The sequence below is a fragment of the Bactrocera tryoni genome, chromosome 2, assembly GCF_016617805.1.
Source record: "Bactrocera tryoni isolate S06 chromosome 2, CSIRO_BtryS06_freeze2, whole genome shotgun sequence".
Classification (NCBI taxonomy): Eukaryota; Metazoa; Arthropoda; class Insecta; order Diptera; family Tephritidae; genus Bactrocera; species Bactrocera tryoni.
The window spans coordinates 29,707,124-29,725,487 of record NC_052500.1 but is presented as its reverse complement, the minus strand read 5'-3'; the positions used below and the strand labels follow the sequence as shown (position 1 = coordinate 29,725,487).

The window sequence follows — 18,364 nt, the reverse complement described above, 5'->3', positions numbered from 1 at the left end:
AAGACCGCTATTTTTGGTAAAAAGGTACTGGAGTCCCCATATTCGGAATAAGCAAGCTTAGACAGTATTAGTCGGATTTTGACAATTTTTAAACTCGAAATGACACAGCTTAAAGCAGAATTTGTGCAAAGTTTTATTATAAATTCAATGATTTGTATACTGGAAAGCGAAAGCATCAAATGAAATTTAAAGTTGTGTCACATGGGAAGTAGGTATGGTTATTATTTTATATCGATCACTTTCATACAGTAATATTTTAATATTTGGACAATGCTTTGTACCGAATTGGGTTAAAATCCGTTGATTCCGTCCGGAAATATGTTATTTCACCCAAAGGCCATTCACATTTTCCAAGTTTGAAATCGTTTCTAATTAAACCCTGTCTTACCATTCCGAGAGTACTTTTTAATGTATCTGACGGGTTTAGCTATTAACCATTATATGGGGACTGGGCGGGGTTATCACCCGATTTCACTCATTTTCACACTGTCGGAAGAAATGCTAAATAAATTCGCTCTGGGCAAATTCCATTGATATAGTTTAAAGGGTTTGTGAGATTTATTCATTCATTCATACATATGTGCATTAAGCTTATTAGTTGGCGGGGTCATGCCCACATTTTACAAGTTTTCAAACCACAAAAGCCCCTCACTGCTGCAATTCGCTTTGTATCTTAATTTTGGACTATCTGCAATATCAACCTCCCTTGGGTGTTAAGTAATATGTATGTGTACTACATTTCATTAAAATATCTTAAATTTTACTCAAGTTATTGTTGCACGGACAGACTGACGGACCGACAGCGCCATAGAACACCAATTTGTATAAATATTGTTATTTATTATAATTTCTCAAAATTTTTAAATTTCAGACACTCGGACCACAACCTATCGTATTTTTAATAAATTTATCGATTTCAGATTTTACAACGGTATCGAAAATTTCGCTACCACTTGTTAGTTGAATGTTTTCCAATTGGACTCGTTTATCAGTATTTGACTTGATTCCGATCAGAGTTCACTCAAATTTATTCCATTGCAAATTGCTGAACAGTTTATTAACAAAGGATCATACGCTACATATTTTTTTACCTATAATAGTGGATTTCAAACATAAATAAATTATTTCAAATAAAAATTAGAAAAAATATAATTAGAAATGGCGAAAAGTAAAGTATATGTTGTTGGTGTTGGTATGACAAAGGTAAGTAAGTTTTGAATTGTAGTTAATGCACTTATAATTTTTGCGACGATGAACTTTGTACGAGAATGCGATTAACCACGTAAATAATGGAACAAGTACTTGTGCAATTACTACCAACAACAAATAGCAGCATAATGAACATGGCATTTTCCACTACAACAAATGGGATTAGTGATAATCTGAATATTATTTATTTTTAATAAACACAAATATCGCATGTTTGTTTACAAAATTCTATGTATTTGTAGTATTTTTTCTACTTTACTCGCGTAGACACCGCCTACGCGATTATAGCGGAGTTAACATTTGTTTTATTTCCAGTTTGAAAAACCGGGTCGGCGTGCGGATGTATGTTACCCAGATATGGCAAAGGAAGCAATTACTAAAGCTCTACAGGATGCAAAACTTAGCTTTCCAGAGATACAGCAAGCGGTCGCCGGGTATGTCTATGGAGATTCCACCTGTGGACAACGTGCAATATATGGTGTCGGTATGACGGGCATTCCAGTCTATAATGTCAACAATAACTGTTCCACTGGCTCCAGTGCACTTTATTTGGCTAAGCAAATTATTGAGTCGGGTAACACTGATTGTGTACTGGCTGTGGGTTTCGAAAAGATGGAGCGTGGGTCACTATCCGCTAAAGTAAGTCAAATGTAAAACACATTTATACATGCATATGCTTGTACTATACATCCCAATCATAACCACATAACTTGATATGTCTTTGAACAGTACTTTGATCGCGTTAACCCCATGGAGCGACACATTACTGAAATGTCAGAACTTACTGAAATTGGCAGTGGCCCAATGGCAGCCCAAATTTTTGCTAATGCTGGAAAAGAGCATATGCGCAAGTATGGCACAAAACCGGAGCACTTCGGTAAAATCGCTTGGAAGAATCACAAGCATTCGGTGAATAACCCGTAAGTTTTCATTAGTTATTGTTAAACACTTGAAATCAAAGTACAAAAGTCAATTGTAACTTCGGTGTACTCCACTGAGTACTCTATCTATCTTATCAATGATACTATATATAGTTTGTACTTTAATCTTTTTTCCTTTACCCCCCATGAACTTTTTCCATGTGCAGTTATTCTCAGTTCCGAGATGAATACACGCTGGAGCAGATTATGCGTTCGCCGGAGGTGGTAGAGGGAATACTTACAAAACTTCAATGTTGTCCCACATCAGACGGTTCGGGCGCTGCAATTTTAGCGTCTGAACAATTCGTACGCCGGCATGGCTTAGAATCACAAGCTGTGGAAATCGTAGGCATGGAAATGGCTACCGACCCCGAATCTACTTTTGCTGACAAAAGTCTCATAAAAATCGCCGGTTACGATATGACACGTTTAGCAGCTCAACGTCTTTTTGCTAAATCGAACTACAAACCCCAGGATGTAAATGTGGTTGAATTGCATGATTGCTTCTCAGCAAATGAGCTGATCACATACGAAGCCTTAGGTTTGTGTGAGGAAGGCAAAGCTGGTGAATTAATTGATCGCGGTGACAACACTTACGGGGGCAAATACGTCGTTAATCCCAGTGGAGGATTGATTTCCAAGGGACATCCTTTGGGCGCCACCGGTTTGGCACAGTGTGCGGAGCTATGTTGGCAGCTGCGTGGTTTGGCTGACAAACGACAGGTAGCTGGTTGCAAGCTGGCATTGCAACACAATTTAGGTCTTGGCGGCGCAGTGGTTATAGCTTTGTATCGCCTTGGCTTTCCAGCAGCAGCCGCGGGAAACGTTAGTAACAATTTAACCGCAGCAAATACTGCTGCCAATGGTGAGGGGTTTCAAGTAACGCCATTGCTTAAACTACTAGAAATTGCCATGCAAGAAGACAAGGACAATCTTATTGAAAAAGTGCGTGCTGTATATGGTTTTAAAGTCACAAACGGTCCAAATGGCCAGATTGGCTTTTGGGTCATTAATGCTAAAGAGGGCAAAGGCAAAATTATCTTTAATGGCACTGGTAAGTAAAAAATCGATATTGATATTTGCATATAATTAATAATATTTGTTGTTTTTTTTTCATAGATAAATGTGACGTTACATTCACCATCAACGATGCTGATGTTACCGAATTGCTCACAGGCAAACTGCCGCCGCAGAAAGCGTTTTTCCAAGGCAAGATTAAGATTCAAGGCAATATGGGCATGGCAATGAAACTTTTGGAACTACAAAAATCAGCACAATCTCGCATCGATACATTGCGAGCAAAGTTGTAAGAGATCGGCTTTGGCTTGTTCGATTCAAACATCAACATTTTTTATTTCACAATAAGTTTGTGAAGATTATTGCGGATAAGGGTACAAAGCAATTCCATAGTTATACTCATATGCAATTGATGACAATTATATATATATAATTTGTCAGGGAGTGTTTATATATAAATGTTAGAAACATGTGTTAAACACGTCATATTTTCTTAACTGTACATTATACTTATTGTTTTTATGAACTACGATCAAGGTGAAATAAATGTTTTACGTAATACAAATCTATATAAAAACGTTAATTTTACTTTATGCAAATGTCTTTAGGTTTTTGATAGTTACCTTGTTTTTTTTCCATTTTCGATTAAAGTCCATTGGACTGAACTTATGAGCAGCTATTGTGAGGTGACATCAACGGAAACGAGTTTCCTGCAACAATTCAACTAATACCGTCAAAGTTTGTTAACACTACTTTACAACGTCAGGTGAAAGTAAAATACAAGCATTTATTGGACTTTATCTTAAAATAAGAATTTAACTTATACGTTCATCATAAAAAAATATCATTTTCAAAGCAAAATCGGTTAGTCATTATTCCGAAGTTAAAGACAACCCTCACTATTTATTACCAGATTTGCCTTTCTTCTAGCGATTTGAGCCCCTTTAGTAGTACAAATTACATTTCATCGACGTTCGATAAATAGGTGTTGGATGCTTAAGTCTGAGGGAATCGCTGAGGTGAATTTGCTTACAAGTGTAGTTGTTATAGCGATTATCTAATTGCCGCTTGCATGGTAAAATTCAAGTTGGTTGTTGTTGTTTTAACAGAATATCAAACCCCGTTAGGATGGTAAGGGTTATCCATGTTGTCGTCGACGTCATCTAGCGGGAGACCCAGGAAACGTGCTGTTTCGACGGGGTCGGACCAAAGGGGTGTTAGATGAGTGGCGTTGGCAGGGCATGCAAAGAGGTGGCCACTATCATGCGGAGACTCATTGCATGCAGGACATAGATAGATGTTGATAGCTCCACTGTGAATGACGGTCAGTGTCTGTCGGAAGTTAGTTGCGTCCGAAGGTTGGTCGGCGTACTGTTCGATGTCGTCGTCGTAGTTGAGGAAGGACCTCTTGATGTTCCTAGGGGGCGGTTCCGTTTCAAGCAGGTAGCTGCAAGGGTGATTTCTACGAAAACATCCTAACAGGAACTGCTTGGAGAGGAGTTCATTATGCTCCTTAACTGCTCACTATGTACATAGGTGTTCGATGGGAGACATCAAGAGTCTGTAGTTTCCATATTGGTGCGGCGTAATTGAGGACCGGCCGGACGATTGCCTTGTATGTTTGCCAACAACGTTTCTTTGTCTTTTCCCCATGTGCTGGCGGCTAGCGACTTGAGGATTTTGCTGCGGCTCTGTACCTTGGCGATAATCGCAGTCGTATAGGCAGTGAAGGAGCATAGACTATCAAAAGTTACACCTAAAATCTTAGGATTATTGACAGTCGGAATTTTGACGCCATCGACTGCAATATTAAGCTCAAGTCTATACTCATCCGTCCAGTTCGTAAAAATGGTCGCTGTGGATTTAGTGGGGGAAAGTTTGAGGTTCGGTGCAGTGAGGAAACGAGAAAGATCGGAGAGGTAGTTATTTACTTTTGTACACATGCCATCGATTCCATTGCCCGACGTCAATATCGTGGAATCATCTGCGTACAAGGTTATGGAAACCCCATCTGGTGGCTGTGGGAGTTTCGAGATGTAGAAGTTAAACAGTAGCAGGGAGAAGACACACAACCTTGAGGAACCTCCTGTTTAATTCTTCTCATTTTAGATGTTTCACCTCGAAATAGTACGGATGATTGTCAACCGCTCAGGTAGTTCATAGCCCACCTCTTCAGTCCTGGAGGAAGCGTAGTTTTTTTGATATCCTGCAGTAGAGTTGTGTAGTTGACTGTGTCAAAAGTTTTTCACAAGTCCAACGCTACGAGGATCGTTCGCTCACGGGGTGGTTTCTGATTAAGGCCACTAACTATCTGGGCATTTATTTCGAATAAATCAATGTTGGTGGCCCTTATTTGGGATCTGTGATCAGCATGGCGTAAGATGTCGCGCTCATTAGCTAAAACGACTGCTTCGGCTGCGAAATTGGAGCGGATTTCCGCTATTCTCCCAGCCGGGATGAAGCGAGCGGTAGCTGCTGCAATCACCTTGTGGAAACAACGTTCGCCAACGGATATGTCAGTACAAATGGATAGAGCGTTGAAGGTGCTCTCAGTAAATTCTGTGAAGCCGACCCAGTTAGCTTTGTTATAGTTAACGAAGGTGCGGTTGTCCACAGAAACAAAATCGGGAGGTTTCTCGATCGAGATAATTATAGGCAGATGGTCTGATGCGAGAGTTAGCATAGGTCGGCAGGTTATGCTATTTATCAGACCGCCACTAGCAATGGTAATATCGGGCGAGCTATTACAGGTGCCAATAACTCTGATGGGGGCTTCGTCATTTATTCTGTAGAATGTCAAATCGTCAATCTGTTCCGCCAGCTCCATTCCCCTACGATCGTTTGACAGGTAAGAATGCCAAAGACCATGGTGTGCGTTAAAGTCGCCTAGTACCAAACGGTTTTCACCACGAAGTAGCGCACCTTTATTCGGGTGATATACTGTAGGGCAACATGTAACTGGGCGGATGTACATATATATTAAATATTTCGAGCTCGACATCGCCTGACCGGATAGCTGTACCCTGACATTCTAGGGTAGTATCTCTGCGGTCAATGTCTTCATCGATTAGACGATACTGCACGGTATCGTGCAATATGAAGGCTAGGCCACCACCGTTATCTCGCTCGCGATCCTTACATAAAACGTTGAAACTCAGAAGATCTGAGCGGCTGTTTAACTTTTTTTTGGACTGCAGCTATCGATACGCGCTCCCGGTTCATAAGTGTAACTATCTCCTCGATCTTACTCTGGTCGCGGGTGTTCGTGGGTGATCCTGGGGGTGAGGGAGTGCCGTGTAGGTGGTGTTATACAGCTAACCCGCAGGGGCGGTTGTCGCGCCGTAGTGCTGCTTGGGCCTCTTAACTCGTAGGAGGATACGGAGCAACCCTGCTGCAAGGCATTGCTCTAATGACGACAAGCAAAGATTAACACTGACTGATCCAAACGGGGTTAGATCGCCGAAAAAACAGCTCTTGGCTGGATAAAATCCGGGTCGATTCCGGTGCGTAGAACCAAGTTCAAGTTGGTTGTTATCGAAGTCATCTAATGCACAGTAAACAAGTTGTTTTGACGGGGTATGAGCTTAGGGAGATAGTTATTAGATGAGTGGGATTCATTGACCATGCAATGAGGTAGTTAGAGTCATGCGGTGGGTATTTGATATGTCAATTTCGCAGAGCTACGAGCTTAATCTGCTACAATATTCAGAGCAAATTTGCGCATTGCGTCCAATTATGTTGCTGTTGTTGTTGTAGTGGCAGAATGACAGTCCTTGGCTGGATAAAAGGCCGAGTCCGTTCCGGTTATGTAGACCCGACTACCAAGGGTTGTTACTTCGGTCTAAAACGAAGCTATGATACCCTTCACAAGTGCATTTCTTAGAGCATAAAAGATAATAAAAAGATTTCTTCTTTCTTTTCTTCTTGATTAATAGGTCAGTTTTTATGGTAGCTACATACATACATATATGCTACAGCAGTCCGATCTGAATAATTTCTTTGAAGATTGTAGCTATACCTTATATAATAATCTATGTTAAATTTCGTAAAGATACAAAAGATCTCCATACTACGTAGGTATGGATTTTGTTCAGTCAGTTTGCTATATGTAATGGTCCGATATCAGCGATTCCGTAAAATGAGCACCTTCTATGGGGGAAAATAACGTGTGCGAAATTTCAGATTGATATATTGAAAAGTGAAGGGCTAGATATAGACAGAAAGGCCGAGAAATTCCCCATTACCAACATTCCTCAAAGACGGAACTTCCAAACAAAATCTATTCCTATACCTGATATGAGAACGTTGCAATTCACTCCTGTCCGACAACTCTAAGAATACATTTTAAATACTCCTTATGGCCACGCCCTCATATGTATATGGACAGCTACCTCAGCCGGTCAAAAACACTGCGACGGTGAGTGTTCGGTATAAGGAATTTAACTGTTTACTTACATATGTACACTCGTGGCCACGCAAACCTTACCACTTAATTTTTCAAGTATTGTGCGTATTTGATTACATTTTATAGCGGTACCTTTTGCGGTAATTTTTTTATTTGGAAATAAGTTAATGGCATGAGCTCGAAATGTAAGAGACTGATATGCGATGAAAAAATGATATTTTTTATTTTGTTTTTATTTTTTTTATTTATTTTTATTATTTTTTTTTATATTTTTTTTATTTTTTTATTTATTAATATTTTTTTATTTATTAATTTTTTTTATTTATTTATTTTTTTTTTATTTATTTATTTATTTTTTTTTTATTTATTTATTTTTTTTTATTTTATTTTTTTATTTGAAATTAATATTATATTTTATATATTTCATTTTTTTTTTTTGAAACACGAAGTTTAGTAGGTGTATCACTTTAAAAACAATAAAATCGGCCGTTTTGTATAAGCACAGAAAAGCTAATTTGTGTTTTACTCATTAAACGTAATAAATTAAGAACTATAATTATAATTATAATTTAGTTTACTTATGCGTTTTCTTGTGGGTATTACAAACTTCATGACAAACTAAATATACCCTGTGTAGGGTATAAAAAAAACAAGCATCTGTCATATTAATAAAACTTTATTTGCTACTCTTTCTTCTATATTTAATATATGTATGTAAGTATATGTATATGCAATATAAGTATATATGTATACGTAGGTCATTGTTTCTGTACAATATGTGAAAAAAGATGCAAGATTCATACATAACTGTTATAACATCTATTATGTCTGCACGTGTACGTGTACGTGTGTTTGTGTATTTTTAATTTATGTATATCGTGTATACAGCGAGCATTATATACCCAAAATATACAACAAAATATATAGGTACAATGCATATGCAAATGTAAACATACATATTTATACATATGTATATATGTATGTATATAAGTATGTGTGTCAATTAACTGCCACACAGAATATAACTAAAATTAAACAAAATATGATATTCTCATGGTTTTTAGCCGCTAATACATTTTAACAACAACTTAAAAGGCCTAAAAATACATATGTATGTAAGTCCTGCAGTAGCGACTTAAGAAGCCTTTGCCTAAGTAGCGCAATTAAACAATTTATTATTTTTACTTGGTCTGCATGTCAGCTATGTGAGTTTAACTTGGTGCAAGTGCGCTTATTAACATATTACGAGAAAAAAATCATGGACAACCCTCTGAATATACATACAATTATGCATGTAGATGTGTAAGTACACACTTGTTCATTTTGCAGCTGTTTGACTTTGCAGTTAATCATTACTGTTATTTTTAAATATGAAATTCGCTTGCCAAATATCCAGAGAGGAATTTTCAAAAGTTTTAAATCACTCTATACTTATACCGTTTTTCAACGATCAACTGGACTTGCAGATTTGTTTACTTTCGGAAGTGCTGCTGCTCACTGCCCCCGGTGCTAGCGAGTGCTAGCGTTAATTGCTTCTTCATTGATATCCTTATTCAAACTCCATTAAAATAAACTTTCGAATCCAAAATAAATCGGATGCATCTTTGCAATTAAAGAATCCACATTCTTCTCGCTCACAATGTGCAGAATAGCGTGTAGCTGCACATATGGAAATTCGCATGAATCGCGCGCAAATAAATTAAGGAAAGCTAGTATCTTACAATGCAAGCTAAACTATTCATAAATATGTTTGCATAGTATATGTGTATGTGAAAATTTTCCAAAAAAAAATAATAATATTTACAAAAAGGCTGCAAATTGTAACAATAGTTGTTTTTGTGTTGTTTGTGTATGCACGTATTGGTTTGCCAGACAAGCACCAAGCTCGGCATTAAATTCCCACAACAGCCGGTTATACATTACCCGGAAATTATCCGGTCAAGGGGCTGGTATTTCGCGGATCTAACCTCGTTTGGATGGTTAAGTATGGCGAATCTTGATTTCTGTAACTACTGCTCAGCGCTCAGCTGCTCAAACACACACAATAATAACGCTTTTCATGTTGACATTCTTAGTGGAAAAGTTCCTGCCTGTTGTAGCGAGACGCTTTAGTGTAACGATGATGAGTAGTTGTGTGTGTTTGTTGCCGATGTGGCTGCCGCATTGCTGTTATCCATACTGGCCATGATTGAGCTGACCAGATCAGCTGGGGCGGCGTTCGGCGGTTTGCTTATCGCACCAACCTTGATGATTTTGTGGTGTGTCTTCCGTTCAACTTGTTGTTGTTCTGTAGCGCCCGTTGACGCCACTCTTATGTTGACGCTACTGTTATTGCTCTTTGCTTTAAGTGACGCCTGCGGCACTATTACTACGGTTCGCGTCGTTTGATGGTTGCTGGTACTTGCCAGGGGTGTAGCTAACAATATTGTTTTGTTTTCCAGTTGGACTATTGGTGGCGGCGGTGGTAAAGCTGGCGTTATTTCCGGCGGCAATGGTGGGAAAGTCGCCCCAGCTTTTGCTGTCACGATCGGTAACGCCGTAGCTGCTGCTGCTACTGCTGTGTGTGGTGGTGCATCTTCTCTGAGTTCTTCGGAGACTGTAACCTCTTCTTCATGATCGATCACCAGTTGCGGTGGACAAATTGTTCCTGGTTCAGTTATGACTGAAAGTATGTTTACGTGGTCCGCGGTTTGAGCAGGTAGTGTGCTTTGTGTCACTGTTGTTACGCCTGTGCTAAACAAGGTCTCGGTTGCATAGTTTGTGGGGCGTGGTACGTTGGTCGGCAGTGATTGCACCGACTGAGGCATTTGTGGCGGCAGCGGTGATGGTGATTGTGGTTGAACGTTTGATTTTGCTGTCTTGGCGTTGGGAGTGTTGGTGATAGCAGAAGCGGTGGTGGATGAGGAGAGAGCAGAAGGCTCATCGGATATTATTTGTACTTGAATTTTGATCTCGGGTTGCTTTTGATTCAGGCTGTTAACGTAAGCCTCACGATGTGTAAAGGGCGTTTGAGGCACAAGTGGCAAGGGTGTTGCAGGCACTGTCGGCTCCGGCAGTTTGGGTATCTTTTGTGTAGCGGATGACGTGGACGCAACCGTTGCTGCCGTTAAAATAGTTGGCGTTTGAGGTGTCATTACCTTTAGTATTTCGCTGTTTGATTTTTTCACATTTTGTGCACTTGGTGTACTGGTTGGTGTTTGTGATTTTGCAACTGTGTTTAAGAAAGTATTTTTGGGTTGTGTATCATTTGGTATGTCGCCATTAGAATTAAATTTATGCGTCAAAGAACTGCTGATGTTGTTCGTGCTGCTTCGTCGTTCCTGTTTCATAGCCTCTGTGTTATCTGTATTATCCTTGGACTCTTTACGCTTTTTCACGTGCTTCTCAGCAGACGAAGCATCCGTAGCAGTAGTGCTAGTGTTGCTCGCGCCGCTGCTGTCGGTCTTCGTGGTGGTGGGCACATTTTCTTCTTCATTGCTTGCCGCCATTGACTTGTGTAACTTATGTTCCAACACCATTTTGCGCATATCGATTCTGGCATCGTCTCGCACGGCTTTCCGTTTACGGCTTGTGGTGGACCCACATTCCGAACCATCCTTTGAGTTTGAGTCCTCCGTGCCACTCTCGCTGGAACGTCGTTCTTTGCCGTCGATGTCAGTTAGTTTTGTCTTCTTTGCTTTACCATCATGAGACCGTTTACATGGTGTGCGCTTGCCGCCATGATGCTCATCTTGTGATATGGGATGAGGCAGCAGCGTCTGCTTCTCTTTATAGTGGGGTGGCTCTGCCAACACTGGATTATTCTTTTCATTGATTACCTCCTGACCTGGATAATACTGACGCAAACGTAAGTGCCAAGCTGTGGACATAATAAATAGTTAACATTTATTAGTTAAAGGGAAATTTAAATGTAAGAATTAATACTTCTGTGAAGGTTTTCAAATGCCGTTTTTCAGTATAAATTAGAACGAGACCAGAATAAAAACAGTCGAAATATTAAAGGTACTGAATACATTACAGATTTAAAAATTACAAGAGAACTATATATTTATTTGGGCCACTAGTTGTGATTTTGACCTGAACGACGGTAGTTGCTGTTGTTATGTTAGCGGCTGAAAGCATTTCAAAAAGTATTTAGGTTCACATTCCTTGGCCAAATTGGAATTGAGGTCCGCTAAGGTTATCGAGACCAGATTGTAAACAGGTGGTTGTTGTTATTGTAATGGTTACTCAAACCCTGTTTGGCAGGAAAGGCGTCATTTAATTTTCAGCCAAATCCTCTAACGAGAAACCCATGAAAAGATGCAGTCGGACCATAGGGAAAAGACTCCGAGATGAGTTGCCTATATAGGGCAAGTAAAGGTTTAAATCATGCAGAGACTCATTACAGGCTGGCCATAGATTAAGTATGTTGGGTCGATTCTGCATAAGTAGAAGTTTAACCCGCTACAGTACCAGAACTAATTGGCTCTGGTGTCACTCTAGATTCGCGTGGCAGTTCGAACTCTACTTCTACTATGGTTGGTAGGTCCGACTTAAGTCGTTTGGAAGAGATTTGATGAACCAGGAGAAAAGGTTGTAATTTCGGTGCCACCACCATCACTCGCGAAATCTCGATGCCTGCATAGAACACTATAGTTAATTTCTTATAGAAATAATGGGATCAGCTCATTATCTTAACAACATAACTAAGTTAAGTTACGTTAAAACTTCGATCGTAAAAGGGATCTCAATTGATTGATTGATAAACGAGGAATGCACCGCGACCTTAGGTCTATTGAGCCCTCTTCTAAACCACAAAGGCTCACCTAGCCCCTGCATATTGATAAAGTCCAATATTCTGCTGCGTGCTAGCGAAGCGATGTGATCCCTATTTGGAAACATGAATCGAAAGGCTATGCAGTCAATTAGCAGGTCTCCCGGGTTTTCAGGCTCCCTGGTTATTTGGTAAGCTCTATAAGTTTTCTCCTACCTGCAGCCGACTGAATTTTTAATGTTACCGCTTGAATGCCTATCGGACAATGTTAGTAAGCATTGAGGAGAGTACACAATATTTATCTTATCTTATCTTAGTAAGAACTCCCACGATTGCGACAAAATGAACTTTGCTAAAGACAAGTAGTTCAGTAAATCTTCTACGTTCCTCAGGAGCGGGTCGTTAAACAACTCCTGCTAAGCGCATGCGAAAACCCTAACTTAATTAGACAATAAACAATATTTATGACTCACCAATACTGGTAACTGCTGTAACCGTCCGAAATTGGTGTATAATATTTCTCGGCAAAAAGTATATGTCATTATCACATAGCTGTATGCGAGAGTAACGAATTCCCTCACGACGCAATTGATTTAGCTTCGCATCCTCAATCCACTGCACACATTGCGATATTGGGGGTTCATGCAAATCAAGCTGTAACATCTCCACCAAGTAGTTAAAGTCTTGAGCAGCAAACGCCACCACGTCTTTAGTGATACGATTGTTATTATATGGTTGGCCACAATGTACCGCTTTAAGTATACCTATAATAAGTTAGGTTATTAGAGGTGCAATAAGGAAATAACAATGCAACATATACTAACCCACAGCAGCAGTGGTATTTCGTTCATGACCATGCCCAACATGATCTGCATGCGCTTTGGTGCGATCTTCAATCATGGTCTCCCGTGCTTCCGACAATCGTGGAAGATACTGCAGATTGCGTAGCTCATTTATACGTGTACTAAAAGAATAGTTAAACAAATTATATTGTTGCTGGTTGAGATGTTATAGCAGAAATTTACCGTTGGCGTTTCATTGGCGTTTTACTATTCAGTTCAGCTGTAGGCACTAATTGCTCTCCCGCGCGCACCCACAATATTGGTCCATCATTAGAAAGACGAGGATCAGTTTGCAAAATAGAATATGATCCCCAAGGCATGGTCTGAAAGAGTTCAAAAAATATTTTAATTTATTTGTTATTAATAAGAATCAAAGATGCCATTACCTTCTTAAGAAATGGATTCGACTCAATGCGGCCCAATAAGTCGGGAAAATATCCACCCACTTCCTCGTGCACCTTACCAACTAAACTTATTTGATGCAATGGTCCATAACGAAACGTTCCTTGAGAATAATTTCGCACCACCTATGAAGATAAGCCAAACAATAAAGAAAAGCAATATATGAAGGATTCTTCTTACAAACCTGCTCATTGTATTGCGACATTGTACAAGTTTCAATATCGGAATTTCTCCCCAGAACACCAGCTTTTACCGTCAACGTTGAGTAATTCTCCGCCATGTGTTCCAATAGATCGGGTAGATAACGTGCAGCATCGTGCACTATTCCCATAACATGCAAGGCATATCCCTGATCGTCTTCTGCAAAGCATACATCGAAAAACTCCTCCACCAACTCTTCCATTTGTTCCGGCGTTAATTGGTTCAATTCGTCCTGATACAAATGTACCACGGAGGCGCCACCATTTGGATGCACTTCCACTTCAAATAATCGTCCATATTTCAAATGTTCCAATCCTTGAGGTGGACGTTCAAGCCGCCTTCGTGGGGTACTTATAGAGAATGGCTCACTCTGCTGAAACTGTGTTCCAATACTGGCACGGCGTATCTTTGAACGTTTGTAGCATTTAGAGCAATCGCGGCTGCGCGAAGATGACGATGTCGATGTAGACGCCGAAGCTGAAGTGGACGAAGATGAATGCTTCGTAGTTGAGGTTGTTGATGACGTTGAATTTTTGCGATGGTAACTACTACTTGATGAGGAGGATTTCCGTGCACTCGAATTATTTGAATTTATAGTCGATGAATGTGCACTACTACCAGATGGTTTTGATATCGGAGTGGTTTTTAATGGATGTGAGATCGAGCTACTATCATTAGTTTTTTCTGCTTTAGACTCTTTTGTTGCAGCACCCATGACCGGTTCACTGCTAAAATTCAGTTGACGTGAAACATCGTCGCGAGTTTTTACTACAGAACTATAAATGATGTCATCGCCGGCTGAGGCCCCACTCATTGCATTCCCATTGTATTCGGTTTTAACTTTTTCTATCACAGTTATATCAGTTTTTAAAGGTGATATTGATTTTTCAGTTTTAATGGTATTGGAATTTATCTCGCCGATACCGTTAGGTAATTTATGTATTGCAACATCATTATTCGTAGCAACGAACTCGGAAGAGGCCTTTTTATCGTCCATTACGTCTTCCTCTTTTTCGATTTTTATATTATTAGGTATTACATCAGTTGTTGTTGATGGGTTAGGTTCATTATCCATTTTCATGTTATGTGGGAGCATTTCAGTTTGTTTATTTTCAGGTTCTTTCATTTCCATTTTGACTGTATTCCCGATTGGAGGAGTAATTTTCTCTGTTTCAATTTGCATTGAATTGTTTTTCTCTGCTTCGGTTTTTGTAGATGACAACTTTTCTTGGGGTGTGAGACTAAATTCTTTTCCACTCACAATGCTATTTGATCGACCGTTCGATTTTGTACAACTTGTATGACTTCCGCGACTACTATCTGAACTACGTCGCCTATGCTCGTTCAAGGAACTTGCCGAAGATGTTGCTGAGAGTGACTGTTACATTATAAAAATATATGGTAATTAGGAAATTATATACATATATATTATTATAACAATCTACCTTATCTTTGTCTTTTTCACGTTTAGATGATACACTGGAGGATGTGGTAGGCTTAGGCTTCTCGTGCTTATTGCTGCCTTCTTTAATTTTATCACTGTTACTACCGGAAGAATTATGAGATCTCGAATGCAAACTATGCTCCTTGCTGGAACGTTCTTTGGTAGAGTTTTTATCCCGATTTCGTTCTCGTTCCCGATCTCTATCTTTATCACGTATTTTGTCCTTGTTACGGTCTCGGGCCTTATCACGATCCCTGTCGCGTTCTCTATCTCGATCACGATCCCGATTACGTTCTTTATCTTTTTCGCGGTCACGTTCACGATCCTTTTCTTTCTTTTTCTTTTTATGATTTTTATCTGTAATGATATATATGTACATAGTTATATCCAATTAATTAAATTCATGTAAGATTTCAAATTACCTCTTTCAATGCGACTTCTCATATCAACTTCCGTGGCGTTTATTGAACCTCCAGTTATTAGTGGTTGTGTATCGTTTTTTGCTGCCATTGGATTTTTTTGCTCTTCCGCTGCACCTTGCACAACATTTTCAACTGTTATATTCTTTACACCATTGTTTGCAATATTTAACTGCCCGTTTACAGGTTCTTGCAATTTCACCTGTGTTGATTTTTCTTTGTTTTCCTGTAGCGGCACAGTAATTTTAGCGCCACTTTCAATGTTTTCACATTGCATGGTTATTGCCTTTGCATTTATAGTTTCTATATTTTCCATTTGTTTTTATATTTCTGTATACGCATTTATAATGAAAGCTGTTTACTCTTCCACCTTGTTCATAGGTAAATTCTATAATTTGTAAATATACACGCAAGCCGTACGAGAGTTAAGAACAAAAAATCGATGAGTTTACCGCCACTACGTTTCTTTTTTCTCGGTCCGTATTTCTTTCTGCTGCTGCGCTTTTCACTGCGTAGTTTTTCAAAGCGCCAATATCGGGAACTCGGACGTGAGCGTTAACACGACGATATAAAACAATTCGCTACCCGTTTGACACCTCCGCTTGCCAAATAAAAATGCCACATGCAATACAACCACAGTTCTTTGTAATTACTTGCGCAAAAAATAGATTGAACTAACTACAACATATCTTTGGGATTTTCTCCCCACCAATAATTGCAGCTGAACTTATTTGTTCGAGAATTCTTTAATGCATTTGCGGCTGCTATGGCCCTATGATGCCGTACGTATGCGCTGCGTTGCTATAACTTCTGCTACGACCTCTGCTGCTGCATTGAATTGTTTTCGTTTTTGTGCCGCTGCTGATTCAGTGGCGCAAAATACTACAACAGTTTATTGCACCGAGAGATTAGTTTTTTTAGAATTCTTATTATAAAATGAATCTATACACTTTTCACCAAACTCATATGCTAATTTTATGTCTTTTACATATTTTTTAAACAATTTTCCACACGTTTTTCGCACATCAACACAATTTCTTGACCACGAACTTACGAAGCAAACTGCGATGTTCGGGTCACGTAGTTGGTATGCCCAGGATTGCATTTTTATGAAACCGAATACCCATAAATACTTTAAAACCAGTGGTGAATTTGATTAGATCAGATATTTATATGAAATCTTTTAAAATAATTTATTTATGGTAATTATTTTCTTTTAACTTTTTCTTTGATTTAAAAGTGTAGTTAGTGTAATTGTAATGTAAGATGACAACAAACACTGCTATTTGCGTCTTACTTTGAAGATATTCTCGACAATACGACATTTGTACAATTTGATTAAATAAATTGGAAAGATATCAGAGTCAGAGAGAAAAGACCCTATTTCATACAATGATGTCAAATAATGTATTTTTCTACAGCAGGCATTTAAATAAAAATAAACGGTACAGAAATTGTTAAAATCACAATACTACTGTGGCAATACTGTAGTGGTGAAAAAGTGGAGTATGTAGTGCGATGGGTGCGCGAGATTTCGAAGAAATTATTTAATGTATTTTTATTACAAATTCAATCGAACAAAAGTTGAGATTATTATATTAAGTTAAGAAAAAGTATTTTTATACATTTAAGTTTGATATGTAAATCGTAACGTTGGATTTTACGTCGCATCGATATTTTCTCGGTTAATGAGTTCACCCAACGTCCATCTACATGCGTAAATATGTGTGTGCTTCTCTCATATCACAACCTTCTTCAAATGTAGCAGCAGTAGCAGTAGCAACACAACAATTTTGCCATTTATAAATATCCATCTTGGGTCGTAGACGGTCGGGCTGCGGATATAGCAAATCAAGAGCAATAAAAAGCAACGTCCAAAAACATTACTTTCATGGTGCAAGTGTGTTTGTGAGTCTCATTTACAAAAATTTCATCATTCGCGAATTGTTGTTAATTTCTACTTAAACACCTATTATAAGCAACCAATTGAAATCAATGCTGTATGTTTGTAGTAAGGTGATCGTGGCCGACATCTCCTTAGAAACCAACGTCGGGTCGGTTACTCTGTGAGACCTCGAAGTAAAAATTTGTGTGTTTGTGTCATACATACCATTCCTTAGTTCCATAAAGCAACCGGTCAACAATTAGTATTTTGTAATTAATGTTCTGCATATATATACGTAATAATGGAGCGCAAATTGTGAATTATAAAATATTACAAATACGTGTTGTGACAATACACTTGTAAACCGGCATAAACAAACGGATTGCAAGGAGCAATCACAAGTAGTTGAATTGCAGAAAATGCGTTAATATTTGTGCATGTTCCCTTCACGATGATGTCAATGCAACAAGCTATCAGGTGAGTTTCGCATGGCAAGAGGGGTTTTATCATATACATATGTATATATGTACATATGTACATCGCTAAGTTCATTTCTTTATTTTTTCTTGTTTTTCCAAACTCCAAAGTTAAACGAAAATGGCCTTATGGTTGTTTATCTTATCTCTATTAAGAAACATAATTCGACTAGTACACAGACAAACTATGTATGCACTTCTGTATCTACATGTCAAGACTTACTAATCGTGCTAATTTTTAATTACGTTCATGCTACTAATCGCAAAATTATCTATCCACAATTATTTTTAAGTCAATAATAATAAAGCTTTTATATAAATTATTATAAAAAATCAATCCTAAGTATGTTGTTTCCTAAAAATATAAAAATTGCGAATAGGTATTAAG

The 18,364-nt window shown here is 38.7% G+C and overlaps 3 protein-coding genes across 3 annotated transcripts in view; 2 read left to right on the top strand and 1 right to left on the bottom strand.

The window, feature by feature from the left end:
• The first annotated feature begins 984 nt into the window (after positions 1-984).
• Positions 985-3,486, top strand: LOC120769242 (sterol carrier protein 2). Its single transcript, XM_040096142.1, has 5 exons — positions 985-1,203; positions 1,525-1,848; positions 1,939-2,129; positions 2,297-3,183; positions 3,249-3,486. The coding sequence occupies exons 1-5, from the start codon at positions 1,159-1,161 to the stop codon at positions 3,437-3,439; spliced, it is 1,638 nt and encodes a 545-aa protein (XP_039952076.1). The 5' UTR covers positions 985-1,158; the 3' UTR covers positions 3,440-3,486.
• Positions 3,487-9,507: 6,021 nt separating this feature from the next.
• On the bottom strand, positions 9,508-16,677 carry LOC120769230. The gene is made up of 8 exons (XM_040096127.1): positions 15,619-16,677; positions 15,198-15,553; positions 13,736-15,130; positions 13,536-13,676; positions 13,333-13,472; positions 13,132-13,271; positions 12,781-13,071; positions 9,508-11,410 (listed from the first exon to the last, which is right to left on the bottom strand). The coding sequence occupies exons 1-8, from the start codon at positions 15,929-15,931 to the stop codon at positions 9,660-9,662; spliced, it is 4,527 nt and encodes a 1,508-aa protein (XP_039952061.1). The 5' UTR covers positions 15,932-16,677; the 3' UTR covers positions 9,508-9,659.
• A 441-nt stretch (positions 16,678-17,118) lies between these two features.
• The window catches only part of LOC120769238, a 28,153-nt gene continuing 26,907 nt past the window's right edge, over positions 17,119-18,364 (top strand). The window contains exon 1 of the mRNA XM_040096137.1: positions 17,119-17,977. The gene's annotated coding sequence lies outside the window, so the exon portion shown is untranslated. The remainder of the gene's footprint in view (positions 17,978-18,364) is intronic.